Below are 15,164 nucleotides of genomic sequence, written 5' to 3' on the forward strand. Positions count from 1 at the left end.
ATTGCCACCCATCAAAGGCCAAGTATAGAGCCTAGGGTTCCACTCTCTCCAGGCTGTAATTAGGAACACCAACCTTCCCACCTGTATGGTGTCAGAAAATGCTGCAGAGAGAGCTGACCACTACTGGCAGTAATACAATATTCCTACCCCTCTCACAGTGGGGTGCTATTAGAAACCTAGTGGAGCATCAGGACTTTCATCAACGCCCAGCAATAACAAAGTTACTGCCCCCACCCCATAGGTATTAGTGGAGGCCACAAGAGTTGTAAAAACAGAGAAAATAAATAGAAAAATAAAATAAAATGACACACTTAAGCCCTAAAATATCAGTAATTACATTATAATATAAATGGTCTAATACAAACCGGTTAAAGGCCAAAGATGCGCAGAGATTAAGAAACATAACCCAACCCCATGCCATGTTGACTATGTAGGTTCAAAGTAAAAGGATGGTGAAAGAAATCTCATGAAACTCTAAACAAAAGAAAGGAGGAGCATCATATATTAGTATAATATAAAGATTTCAAAGCAAAGGAAATAGTTACAGAAAGAATGAGACATTCTATAACAATAAAAGGGTCATCTATCAAGAAGACAAAACAATCCCAATGTGCATGCAACAAACAGAGAATCAAAATACATGACGCAAAAACTGATAAAACTGAAAGGAGAAATAGAGAAATTCACAATTACAGTTGGAGACTTTCACACTTCTTTCTTGAAAACTGATGAAATAACTAGATGGAAAATCAGGATATAAAAGAACTCTATGACACCATTAACTAATGGGATCTAACTGACATTTATAGACACTGTACTGCTAGTATTACCCTAACAACAAACCAGGCAAAGATAGTAAAACAACAACAAAAAACTATACATCATATCCCACATGGATATAAGTATAAAAATCCTTAACAAAATAAGAGGAAAGAGAATCCAGACACACACACACACACACACACACACACACACACAAAATACATAAAGTAACAGTTGCATACCATGGCTAACTGGTTTTTACCAGGGATGCAAGGTGGATTCAATATTTAAAAATCAGTTAAGGTTATCTATCATATTAACAGGTGAAAGAAAAAAAAAATCATTACCATATCAATTGATGCATAGCAATAAAGGCTAACTTCCTCAACTTAATAAAGAGCATCTACAAAATATTTACAGCTAGCATTATACTTCATGGTGAAAGACTGACTGAATGTTTTCCCCAAAGATCAGGAACAGCACACTCTTATCAAACATAGCGCTATAAATTACACTGAATGCAATAAGGCAAGAAAAAGCAATAAAAGACAGAGATTGGAAAGAAAAAAATAACACTGTCCCTATTTAAAAATGACATAATTGTCTATGTAGAAAATATCAAGGACTCTAAAAAAACTATGAGAGTTTAGCAAGGTCAAAAAATATAAGATAAGCATACAAAAACCAACTGTATTTCTATATTCTAGCAATGAACATGTGGACACAAAAATTAAAACTGCAAAATTCAGAACTGAAAAAAAAAAAATACTTGGTGTGTATCTAACAAAACACATACAGGGCATGTATGCTAAAAACTATAAAATGCTGATGGGAAAAAAAAAAATATATATATATAAATAATGGAAAGGCATACCACATTCATGGAATTGAAAACTCAACATAGTAAAAATGTCAATTCTCCTCAAATTAATATACAGATTTAATTAATACAATTAATAAAAAAATCCCAAGATTTTTTGTAGACAGAGAAGATTATTCTAAAACTTATATGAAAAGGCAGAGAACTAGAATAGCTAAAACAATTTTGAAAAAGAATAGAGAAGAATCACTTTCCAATTTCAAGACTTATTTTATAGCGACAATAATCAACACTGTGCGGTAAAGACACACAGATCAATGAAAACAAACAGAGATCAAAGAAATAAACCCACACAAACATGCCCAAATGATTTTTGACAAAAATGCAAAAGCAATTTTATGAGGAAAGATATCCTTTCAATGGGTGCTGCTGGAACAATAAGACATCCATGGGCAAAAAGATGAACACTCATCTAAACTTCACATCAAACAAAAATTAACTCAAAATGAATCAGACTTAGTTGCAAAATAAAAGCTATAAAACTCTTAGAAAAAAAAAAACACAGAAGAAAATCTTTGGGATCTTGGGCTAGGTAAGGAGCTGTTGGAGTTGTCAGATGTTGTCAGATTCCATAAACGAAAAAAAATTTAAACAAAAGCTTTTACTCAGTCAAACGTCCCATTAACAGGATGACAAGACAAACTACAGACTGGAAGAAAATATGTGCAAACCACATTTCCAAAAAAGGACTAATAAATTAAAATACATTTAAAAAACTCTCATAACCAGAGTAAAGCAAAAACAAAAGCAAAAAACATCAATACAATTTATAAATAGGAAAAAGACATGAGCACTTCACTGAACAGAGTTTACAGATGGCAAATTGGCACAGGGGAAGATATTCACCAGCACTGACCATGAGGAAAATGCAAATTAAAACCACAATGAGATACCACTACACATTTATTAGAATGGCTAAAATATAAAAATATAGACAAAACCAAGTGCTGGAGAGAATGCAGAGAAATTGAATCACTCATATATTGCTGACAGGAACATAAAATGATACAGTCACTCTGGAAAACAGTATGGTAGTTTCTTAAAACTAAACTTACAACTTCTATATGACCAAACAATTGCACTCTTGGGCATTCATTCCAGAGAAATGAAAACTTATGTTCATAGAAAATCTGCATGAAAGGGAAAACATGTTAAAAGATTAAAAAATTGATTTAAGCATTAAGTTCTATACCATTTAATCTTAAAAATGGAAGCAACTAGCCTTAAGAAAAGTGCTTATAAGCACAAATGACCCTAACAAGGCATAGCCTGCTTTTTTTTTTTTTTTTTTTTTTAACCCCTAGAGCAACTTTTGTACCTTAAGCTCACAAAACTACCAAAGAATATTCCCTGTGACTCTTTCTCACCACATCCCCTATGGGAGAGAATCCAGATGTTTCCTTCAGATTTACTGCTGATGAACTTAGGTAGATGTAAATGAAGACACAAAATGATTATTTCATTTACTCACCTGGCTCATTAAATTCAGACTTGAGTTTCTTCCGGCCTTGAATCTGAGATTTTTTTCTCTGTTTGGCCTCTTTTTCTTTTTCATCATCGCTGAAATCTAAGGCCTTGCAGAAATAAATGTATAGATTTATGTTACCTAGGTTTGCTAATTCAATAGCACATACTTAGGGGTAGAAAGAATAAACCTTTTACTACTGACCCTGAAAGAACTTTCCAGTAAATTTTAATTAATCAGATATGGCAGGAAATAATGTTTTGATAAATGCCTACTGACTCTTATCATCTTGAGATCAGTAATCAAGATGAGTACTCAAGTATTTTTTTTTTTTTATTTTGAATTCCTAGAAAGTTTCAGACAGATAACTTTAACATGCAGAACTTTATAACCTTCAGATATGGATATTCCCTGGTTAGAAGACTGACTTGTCTAGCTTAGACTCAACTCATCGTAGTTTCCTTAAAAAGTTAAATATAAAATTACCATATGACCTAGCAATTTCACTTCTATATACCCAAAGCAATCGAAAACGGAGATTCAAACAGATCTTTGTACACTACTGTCCATAGCAGCATTACTCACAATAGCCAAAAGATGGGAACAACCCAAGTATCCATCAACAGATGAGTGGATTAACAAAATGTGGTAGGTACACATAGTGGAATATTATTTGGCCATAAGAAAAACTTTGAGACATGCTGCAATATGGATGAACCTTGAGAACATCAGTGAAATAAACAAGGTACATAAGGATTTTATTTATGAACTATCTAAAAATAACAATTTCTTAGAGATACAAAGTAGATTAGAGGTTACCAGAGAATGGGGGAAAGGCAAGTTGATGCTTGGTGGTTATACAGTGTCTGTAAATTTTGGCAATTTTTAAGTAAAATTAATTTAAAAAAATTTAGAAGTCCCAACTGCAAAGGAAGGAAGGAGATTTTAGATACCCTGAATGTAAGGATTAAGTGAATAAAATGAATTCTCAGATCTAATACAAAAATAGAAGAGAATGTTCTACCGTTCATTCACTCAGATATTTTACACATATCTACAATATGCCAAGCACTGCTGTAAACAGTTTATAGGTATTAATTCTTTTAATAATATGGTAGGAGGTATATAGCAAGGCCCAAAACAAAGAATAAGGCAAATTAATGGTGTAGAAAATTGCAAAAGATGCTATATAGATAGAACCGTAGGAAAAGGCTTTTCATAAGCTGATATAAGCATGACCCAACTTCCAAGAGAAAATGAGTTTAAATTATAAGTGAAAAAATTTATATAAAATGAAGAATTGGGATTCACTGCTACATCAAAAAGCCACTGCTACAAGACTTATGGGTTACATTTATCACGACTGCCAAGTTCTCTCATAGTTCAAGTATTTTATAATTCCATTAACACCAGATAACAGATTTTGTTTCATATAAAATATATGAAAAACATAAGCAAAAGTAGACAATAATTGTATGCTATAAAATTTCACCAAAATACAATAAATTTTACAATCTCAGAGTTTTCCATAATGGTCTCTGACATGCAGTCAGCTACTACATGGGGGGGGAACCACACTAAAATATGTTAGGTTTTAATTTTGCAATTAACCAATTTTCTAAAGAATTAACACTACCATAATTAGCAACTTCAGTGCTTAGTTCTGAAACAATGGGTATATATTAGAACGTTTGGATTTCACAAGATATATGTTTGGAGGCCATTGTAAATCCCCAAATACTTTTACAACATGTAATTCCCATAATAAGATGTCCTAACATAACTGAGCACCTTAAGTGCCTCTTTGGGACCTTAATGGGAGTGTTATGTATATTCAACATTAACTAGAAAACAATCCCAATGCAAAGTGAATAGGAAGGTATGATCATTCACTGGTTTGATTCACACTCTAACTGGACATAAACCTGATTCATGCTTCAGCAAAATCAGAAATTAACACAGGCCAAGAATCTTCAGCATCACTTGAGAACATCTAAAATGACTAAAGTTAAATATGCAAAATTGCCAAGAACCTACAATACTGAGAAATTCATCTGAACTACTGAGCACATTTAAGAACTCTGACTTACAAGTATATTGTCTTTTATACTGCAAAAATTCACATTATTTTCAATAAATGAATGTATTTATATTGCTGTAATTTTTATATTTTAATAACAAAAAGAAAATCTGCTTACACATCTCCATGGAAAGATAAACAAATATTACTACAAAATACTTCTTTCATTTACAGATTATTCCTGACTCTATTTAACATTGGATATCAAGTCACTTTGGAACATAAAATTACTGTCTTGCTAACATCAATTAAAGTACATAAAATTGAGTGTTCTTTTACTAGGAAGATAACTACTATTTTAAAAATGGAGAGGTGGGCAGATTCTAGTGACTCTGTACCTCCAAAAGGTCAGTTTATTAAAAGCACCATAATGAATGTCTTTTTATTCCACATGGAGAATTTACAAAATTGAATAAAATATTTTAAAATAATGATATTTTGCCTTTACTAAACCAAGTATCAACAAAATTAATAAAAATAGGAAATTAACATGGGAAATGATGACTTGACAATAATTAAAGCAACTAACATGACTGGAAACTTTTTTCCCCTAAAATGATAAATCAGAAATTTTTACTGAAACATATGAATCAATCACCTAGAACAGTGGGAGAAGAATACAATATGGCTGCTAAGCTGCTTGAGATCAATAATGATAAACTTTAATATAATATTAAGTCTGGCCTCACTTTCAAAAATGCTGGGTAAAAAAACTTAATACATACTTCTGGTGGTGGTTCCTGATCATTCTTCCACGATGCATCTGATCCCCTATCTCTAGAAGAAGGAAAAAAAAAAGATCAAAGAAGTATTTATGAAGGTTCAATTAAACACTTATAAGTATGAAAAAATGTTAAAGAAGAAAGAACTCAACTTCTAATTTTACGATACATATGAAAATAACAGCAAAAAATAAAGGACCTTGTTTCAGAGAATATGGCTATAGCTTGTAAAAGAAACACAAAATATGAACACAACTAAATACGAGGACTGAGGAATTAGAATGTGAAGCCAAGGCTGAGGCACACAAAGGAAAGTGGTTTTGCTATGACTAATTTTTTACTTTCATGATAACTGAAGTTTTCAAAAACTAAGTTCAGTCAACATCAACTATGGGTCAGGCACTGTTCCAGTTGCTAAGAATACAAAAATGATCATGAAGCACTCCCTTGTCTAAAATTTTACAAGTTTTAACAGTAGGGGTAAATACACATAAAAGAAAATTAAATATGACATGAAATTATTTTTCCTTAATTTATTTGAGGAATATCAACAACTTTCCATGAACAACCAAAACTCATGCCAGCAGTGATTTTCAAAGCAGAGTGGGAGAAAAAAAGACTATCTAGTTTGGGGGTGGGAGAAACTTGGAAGATTCTCGGACACTAATCACAAGCAAATGTGAAATGAGTAAGTATAGCTGAAAATTAGTTACTTTTGGTGGAAAGTTTTACACTATAAGACCAACAAAAGCACATATATATTATAAGTATGGTTATAATTTCTGAAAAGTTCATTTTTAATCTTTTTAACTTCATAGCTTTGGAATAATGTTCTGTTAATCAATTACAATAAAACATTACAGAGTATGAGGACTAGATGTAGCCCTCCCTGCTTTAAACTGGATTTCAAAAAAAAAAAAAAAAAAAAGGATTCTCAGCAATTAATGCCATTTAAATCAATTTACACTCATCAGTGGGTTGGAACAACATGAAAAGCATTAAGTTTGCTTTAAAATTTCGATTAAAAACTTTGACATTTTATATGAGGCATTAAATCAATTAACTTTTCCACAGCTTTTAAAAAATCATTTATTCATTAACTGTCATTCTACACTTGTGCACTTATCACAGCTCCACTACTCTATTATGTATATATGTCATATCCCAGCCTGCAGTGCTCAGTCTGAGGTTTATATAAATGGTAAGATTGCCCCAACTAGTACATATACCACAAGAATTCAAAATCTACTAAAGGAAAGCTCAATCAACATTTCAAAAAAGCATTTTTAACAACGCAGTAAATACACTGGAAGCTAAGATTAAAATGGCCTTTCTCAAAGACCAATGAACTAAAGATAGGCTGAACTTTTCTACCTCAAAAGCAAAGTGCTCCACTGAGTTTCCAGACAAACCAGTCTAGAATAGACTAGGTCTTCTGTCAAGCGGGGTTTCTGCAGGATGGGCCTAATATCCCAAATTCTTTGGTTTATTTTTATTTCCCTCCAGGAATATTATAAACCAAGAAAAAAGACTGCTTCTAATAACTTAAGATCTATTTAATAAACATCTTTCAATGACTTTTCCAGTTTGTCTGTTTTAATTTAAAATACTTTGTTAAACGCTAAATGTATGGCATATCCACAGTATCATTTTAACATGCAAAGCAGAATCAATTACTAATTATTTTTAGGCATTGTTTGCAAGAATATTAAAATCTTTATGACCTAACTATTTAATCTTTTGTGTCAGCAGTTATTTAGAATTAACCTTACAAAACCTGAAGAATAACTTAGACAAAATTTTCCTTCAGAGAGTTACATGGATTCTTAAATATGACTTTAATCAATTGGTTAAAATTTTCATCTCTGAAATAATAAAACAGAAGTCAGAGACTTAATTTGATATTTAAGTGATGTGGAGACTTTAGGCCATGCAATTGGAATCAGTACTTTGGCTGTAGTAACCAAGGCCACTCACTGACAGAGCTCCTCTGTCTTCCCTGCAAAAACCACATCCATAATGCATCACCTATATCCAAGTTCCCAATTAAAGGAGAGCTAGAACTAAAAGGAACTTGTGTGTTAATTTGAGCAAAGCCTTGTAATTTAAGATTCCTCACCCTCTACCCAGCCTACCCCACCACAACCTTCTGCAGTCCTTTCTTCCACTACTACTTTGACAATATTTTAGTGGGTCATATTCATTACATCTTTCCAAATATTCAATTTATTTTTATAGAAGTAACTCCTCTACTTAAAATCAGATGCCATTGGTTTATGTAAAAATTAAATTACTGAAAATAATAACAATAACAAGTTTGACTGATATAAACATTTCTAGAGCTACCAGATAGCAACACAACTAAAACCTAGCAAATACAGAATAAAGCAATGGGGGCATAACATGCAGAAACTTCAATAGCTGCATGGCACATGCATCAGTTGGTTATCTTTACAGAAGAAACGAAGAGCACCGGTTTGCTTCTCAGTTCAATTCAGTTAAGTCAACCCCATTTATACACATCTTTTCAGGGATATATTTTAGTTGTCTCTTCTATAAATTACAATTTATAAAGCAATATGAAATTTACTCATTTTCTTTTTTCTTGAGAATTATAAACTTTTATTGGATAATTAAGCCTATGAAAGCTATCCAAAGAAGATTTTATTTAAAAAGGAAAAGCATTTTTTAAAAATTGGTAATACCAAGGTAGCAGTAGCATGTTTATAAAAGAAAATATATAATGGAAAAAGCAATGAACTAGAATTTAAAAAATTTATAAGGCAAATGTGCTCCTACTCAGATCATGTCAAGTTTGGGTAAAAGATTTAAATGAACTTGACCTCTAAAACTGGATAACAAATTGTAGCTTTCAGAGATGCTATAAGGAGGCTAAATGAACTCTTCAGAGAACACATAGCATTTAAATGTAAGAAACTACCACCATTGAAAATCAGTCCTAAAATATAAGTTAGATAAGCAAAGAACAATTATAGCATGTCAAAGAACTTACTGTTTAAGTTTTTCTGTGAATATGTATTGGGTGAAGTCTTTCATTGATGGAGCAAAATACATAGTATCCTTAATTTTAATACCTTTACTTTCAATGTGATCTGAAGAATTAAACCGTAACACATAAAATGGATGAGCAACAGGTCCAAATATCTCAAATATCTATAAAATAGAATAAACATAAAACAATGACTAGAAAAGTTAGTAATATATTCCTTTTTTAAAAAACTACCACCAATAATTAAAAAACAAGATAATTTTGTCAATTAATGAGCAATGAATTTGTATCTGTAAATCATCCTTGCATACTCATAAAAATCTTCAACTTTGATTATAAATGCATGTTTTTCCAAATTTCCTTTTGGTGAATTTAAAGTGACTGGTAACAATTTTGTCCCTTGCCAAATTCAAATCACCTTGGTGATACCAAGTAGATGCAAACTATGAAATTTTTTTCACTATTTTAATTTAAGTTGTAAGGTACAAGGAAAACAATTAAAACTGGTAACTTTAGAGAAATGAAATGCTGTCTGCCATTCTGAATCTTATTATACAGACTGACAGAAAACAAAAGCAAGCATCTGCTTCAATGGGTATTCAATCACTTAAGTTGTTTCCATAGAGTAGTTAACATTTGCGTAAAATTAAACCACAACTTTCTCTAATTCAAAAAAAAAGATTTGAAACTGAAATTTCTTATTACTCAATAATTGAAGATGCTACAGCTTTTAGCTTTAAGAAAAGAGTTTGCTCTTTGCACAGAAACATTTTATTTCTGAAAATGTTTTATGAATGATAAAAGGAAACCTCTCATTTTCAAATTCTTTTTCAAATGTATACCTGGATTTTCAAAAATAATAGGTTTCTGAGAACAAATATATATATATAATAGAAACTAGACTATAACCAATTCAGTGTAGATTTTTCCAGTCTTTTTCCTATTCATAAATATACTTGAGACATTTTATAAATGGCTGAATTTTAAAACCTAAAGTTGCAGTAAATTTTCTTATAAGTTTTCTTCATAAGCATAATTTTAGTGCCTATATAATGTTCCTTTATAGTATTATAAAACTTAATTAACCCTTCTTATACAGAAGGACATTTAGGCAGCTTCCAATTTCTTCAATATAATAAACGATGCCATGAACATCCTTATATGTAAATCAGTTTGTACTTCAGACTTCCTGAATACTGATGCATAAGGGGTGGAACTGTTGGAGCCAAGTGTATGAATATTATTAAACTCTCAATGCAAATTGCTAAAACACTTTTCTAAATAGCTTGGACCAATTTATACAACTACGATGAAAGTGCCTTTTTTTTCACATCATCAACTCCTGAATTTTGATAGTTGCTGCTCTCATCCTATCATTAGTATAGTATTCAAGTTTTTATTAGTTTTCAATATGGCATAAAACTTTTCACCCATTAGGCTTCCACTTCTGAAGGTATGATTCCTCTAAAAACAATTAGTGTCGCCCTCCCACTACGTGGGCTCTGACACCCAGGGGAGTGAATCTCCCTGGCAACGTGGAATATGACACCTGGGGAGGAATGTAGACCAGGCATCGTGGGATGGAGAACATCTTCTTGATCAAAAGGGGGATGTGAAAGGAAACGAAATAAGCTTCAGTGGCAGAGATTCCAAAAGGAGCCGAGAGGTCACTCAGGTGGGCACTCTTATGCACAATATAGACAACCCCTTTTAGGTTCTAATGAATTGGAATAGCTAGCAGTAAATACCTGAAACTATCAAACTACAACCCAGAACCCATGAATCTTGAAGAAAATTGTATAAAAATGTAGCTTATGAGGGGTGACAATGTGATTGGGAAAGCCATATGGACCACACTCCCCTTTGTCTAGTTTATGGATGGATGAGTAGAAAAATGGGGGAGGGAAACAAAACAAAACAAAAACAAAAACAAAAGGCACCCAGTGTTCTTTTTTAATTTTTCTTTTTCACTTTCATTTTTATTCTTATTATTTTTGTGTGTGTGGTAATGAAAATGTCAAAAATTAATTTTGGTGATGAATGCATAACTATATAACGGTACTGTAAACTGAATATACACTTTGTTTTGTATGACTGCATGGTATGTGAATATATCTCAATAAAATGAATTAAAAAAACAATTAGTGTCATTCAAAACATAATGCCATTGAGTTCTAAAATAACACTAAGAGCACTGAAAATTTTAAAATTATTTTTCTTTTAAAAGCACAACAAATAACTTAAGAAAATAGTGAGAAACTTGCTTTGAAAGGATTCAGATAAAAACAGCAGACCTTTCCAACAGAATCACAGAGTATATAAGAGGGTTATTGCAGCATCACCCTGACTGGCCTACATTATATATATTAAAACACTGTCTCAAAAAAAATAGAATGATTCCATTTCATAGCTGTGAAAAATGATTTCACTTAAGAAATTCCTTATTATAATTGTTCAGATTTATGCAACAAGCAAATTTAAGTGGCATTCAAATTCTTGGACAAAACCAAAGCATGATTTTTTTTTTCTTTGCCTGTTCCAAGGATCTAAAGTGTTATGAGCCACAGCTACAATAAAATCGCTACCAAGTCTTAAGTAAAAAATATCACATATGGCTGGGAAAAGGAAGCTACTCAGTGGAATCAGTATGTGGTATGTACTGATGCTGATAGGTATTTATCGTCCTACCTCAAACAGTCACAGGAAACCTTGACTGAGCCCACTTAAGTAAATCCAAATTTAAAGAAAAGAATGACTTCATATTTTAAATAACTGTTTTAGACCCAAGTGTAGATTGTAGACTGGCTAGTACCTGAGAGTTAAACTGTGAAGAGCAACTTTAGATTGCAGGGATCCCACTTCACCTCACAGAGCTTCATAAACCCTACATCCCTGCTCAGTCATTCCAACTGATTTGGGGTATTTTGCAACTTCTATACAACTTTACTTAAGATAAAAGCAAAGGAAGGAATAGTTAAGACTGCAAGAATAATGTAAGAAATAGAATTTACAACAATTATGTCTGAGAGCTTTATTATGAGGTGGGCAAGTAGCTTTCTTTATACTTTTAGTGTATGTTCTTCGGAAATACTCTATATAAAGTTTTATCAAACTAAAACGCTTTATACATTTGAGAGGTGATTTTCAAAGTGTCCTTTCATTTGGCTCTAACTTTATAATACTTACCATCTCTTACTCAAAAGCAATTATCTTTCTAATACAAGATTTCAAAAGATTCCTGTCACACAAAGGGGTCACAAACATGGACCATTACCATCACATGGTACAGAAATAGGACAGGGTCTGCTGGGAAAAACACTGACAGACAGAGAAGTAGCAGAGTGCATGCAGTCATCCAAACTCTCATTCCATAGCATACGCTGGGCCTACGTGTTCTATATGCAACCAGCCAAGGTGCCAGTCTGAATCAACAGGCTGGAATTGCACAGAAAGCACTATAAGAAGGAGATCAAGCCAAAGAAATAAAATGTGTCTGCACAAAGAGCAAACTTTTCTTAAAGCTAAAAGCTGTAGCATCTTCAGTTATTGAGCAATAAGAAATTTTGATTTCAAATCTACTTTTTTTTTAATTAGAGAAAGTCGTGATTTAATTTTACACAAATGTTAACTACGCTATGGAAACAGCTTAAGTGATTGAATACCCACTGAAGCAGAAGCTTGCTTTTGTTTCCTACCAGTCTGCATAATAAAACTCAGAATGGCAGACAGCTTTTCCGTTCTCTAAAGTTACCAGCTATTAAAATTAATAATCTACTTTCAGGATAGTTAGGGAATCAGAAAAAAAAATCAGCAAAGAAACAGAAAAATTCATAAATTTTTCCATTTTTAATTTTGGTCCTTCCAGGCTGCCTATTATATTTTGTTAATATCTTATGATGGATCTTTGTTATGTGAGTTGAAAAGAAAAATCTATTGATTTGACAACTCCTACTGCAAAATGTCAATATTCAAGAATGGATGGTTTTTTTTTTTTTTACAAACCTTTCCTGCTGCTTGTCGATCACTTTTAAAAATTACAGTCTCCTCATTAACTGGAGGTATGTTAGTCATAGATTCAATTATCACTGAAAAATAAAACATTATTTTAAGCTTTAATCAGAATTTAATGTAGAATATATGTGAGAATTTAGGTTTTCATTCCAATATAATTTGAAATAAGATTTAACATTGAAGAATATACCTGAGTATTCCTTTTAGATAAAGTCAATTACCACATAGTAAAAGAAGAGGAATTCTAGATATTTTTGTTTAAAACAAAAATCTACAACTCTAAGAAATTAGAGGGGAAATAAAGTACATAATCTCACAGAAAATTTGAATCGCCCATTAATGAGTCGAATTCAAGTTGTGTTTTTCTCAATTTTTACCAAAAACAAATTACATTTAACCCTAAAACTCCTATTTTAGCAGAAATAAGTTAGTCTTCTTTCCCACTCTAGAAAATCTCAACAAAGCACTGATTACTTACTGATACATGAAAATCTTTCTCTGAATAGGTAAAGAGTGACAGAACTCACAGCAACTTTTACCATTAAACGTTCCTTCTCAAAAAGCAAAAGCATTATTCCACTGATCTAGCTAATCTTCAATTTTTGTGAGTGCTACGTATGTCAAACGGAACCACCATGGCAAAAAAAAAAAACATAAAGACATTCTTAGACTATTAGAGCAACAATCAAGAATTACTCTGCTACATTACATATATAATGCTATGTCTAGTTGGGAAATGAAACATATTAGCTAAGATTATTAAAATTCATTCATTCCAAGACTTTCTCCTGTATCCCAATTAATTTAAACAGCACTGTACTTCTGAAGTTCTGAACATACACATAAGCAACAGATCATGGGTCAACACTTTATGAGTTAGATCTGTTTCTTGAATAAAGATGGTGAGAAAGGATTAATAGTAACAATAAGCAACAGCAGGATTAATTCTCAATCATCTCTCCTCTCAATCGTCTTCCTGGAGAGTCAAATTACATGAAAATTAAAAATCACCTATTCCAATATCCACAACCCTATAGGAAGATGAGAAAACAGGACTCAAGAATAAGTATTAGCCCACAGCCAATTCCAGGAGGAGCTATCACCAAAACCTAGATCCCTAGTTTCAATGTTCTTCCTGCAACAACACAACTGCTCACTGTGTTTCTGCAGCCTAACAGATGCATTCTTTTTATTATTATCAGTCTGGGTAGTAGGAACAGGCAGTTGGGTACAAATAAATTTATAGTTTATACTCCTTTACTTATCAAATTGATAAAATTTCCAATGGACTAATACCTTGAAAGTGTGGATTAGTACAAGATCCTCAGTTTCAGGAAATTCCTTCACTTCCACATAACTAGACGGATTACCTCTAGCGTCCCCCCTTTTTTTCCCAATTAAAAAAAAATCAACAAAACAGCATAACCTCTAGCAGAATGCCAGCGTATTATGCCAAATCCCCTCTTTTCATCTTTGGATTCTTAATTTAAGTTAACTACATTCTACACTTTCGGGCCTCTCATGTACCTACGTCACATCTTGGGGCTGAAAGGAATTTATATTATCTAGTTCTAGTATAATTTAAGTTTCAAATTTCATGCCCTTATTATCAGTATTAAATCACGAGATTTCTAATTTACACATTTATTAGAAAAAATCCAAATATAGCAGGCAGGATAATAGCTCCAAAGATCTACTTTCCAATCCCTGGACCTGTGTTTATGTTACCCTATATGAAAAAAAAAGAGACCTTTGCAAATATGATTAAGTCTAAGGACCTTGAAATGAGGAAATTATCCTGGGTTATCCACTTGGGCCCCATCTGATGACATGCGTTCTTAAGAGCAGAGAACCTTTCCAGGAAGTAATCAGAGAGAGATGTGACGAAGGAAGAAGGTCAGAGAGAGTTATTGGCTCTGAGACAGGAGGAAGAGGGTCATAAGCCAAGGAACGTGGGCAGCCTCTAGATACTGGAAAAGGCAAGGAAACAGAGCTTCAGAAAGGAATGCAGCTCTGCTCACTCCTAGATTTTAGCTCATTGAGACCCATGTCAAATTTCTATTCTACAGAACTGTAAATTAATACATTTCTATTGTTTTAAGTTACCATGTTTTGGTAATTTGTGACTACAGCAATAGAAAACTAATACATCAAATTGCAGAAAAGTTTGGAGAAAGTAAGTTAAGACTTAAACTTTTTATATAGACAATGTATTTAAGCATCTCTTGTATAAA

General features: G+C 32.4%; 1 protein-coding gene across 1 annotated transcript in view; it reads right to left on the reverse strand.

Annotated features, from left to right (window-relative positions):
• Nucleotides 1–15,164, reverse strand: part of NAF1 (nuclear assembly factor 1 ribonucleoprotein) — a 40,332-nt gene that overhangs the window by 6,154 nt on the left and 19,014 nt on the right. The window contains exons 4-7 of the mRNA XM_037830940.1: nucleotides 12,922–13,004; nucleotides 8,923–9,083; nucleotides 5,913–5,964; nucleotides 3,114–3,216 (exon numbers count right to left, since the gene is read on the reverse strand). Of these exons, the coding sequence (XP_037686868.1) occupies nucleotides 3,114–3,216; nucleotides 5,913–5,964; nucleotides 8,923–9,083; nucleotides 12,922–13,004 (399 nt within the window). The remainder of the gene's footprint in view (nucleotides 1–3,113; nucleotides 3,217–5,912; nucleotides 5,965–8,922; nucleotides 9,084–12,921; nucleotides 13,005–15,164) is intronic.

This window comes from Choloepus didactylus, chromosome 3 (assembly GCF_015220235.1).
Source record: "Choloepus didactylus isolate mChoDid1 chromosome 3, mChoDid1.pri, whole genome shotgun sequence".
Lineage (NCBI taxonomy): Eukaryota > Metazoa > Chordata > Mammalia > Pilosa > Megalonychidae > Choloepus > Choloepus didactylus.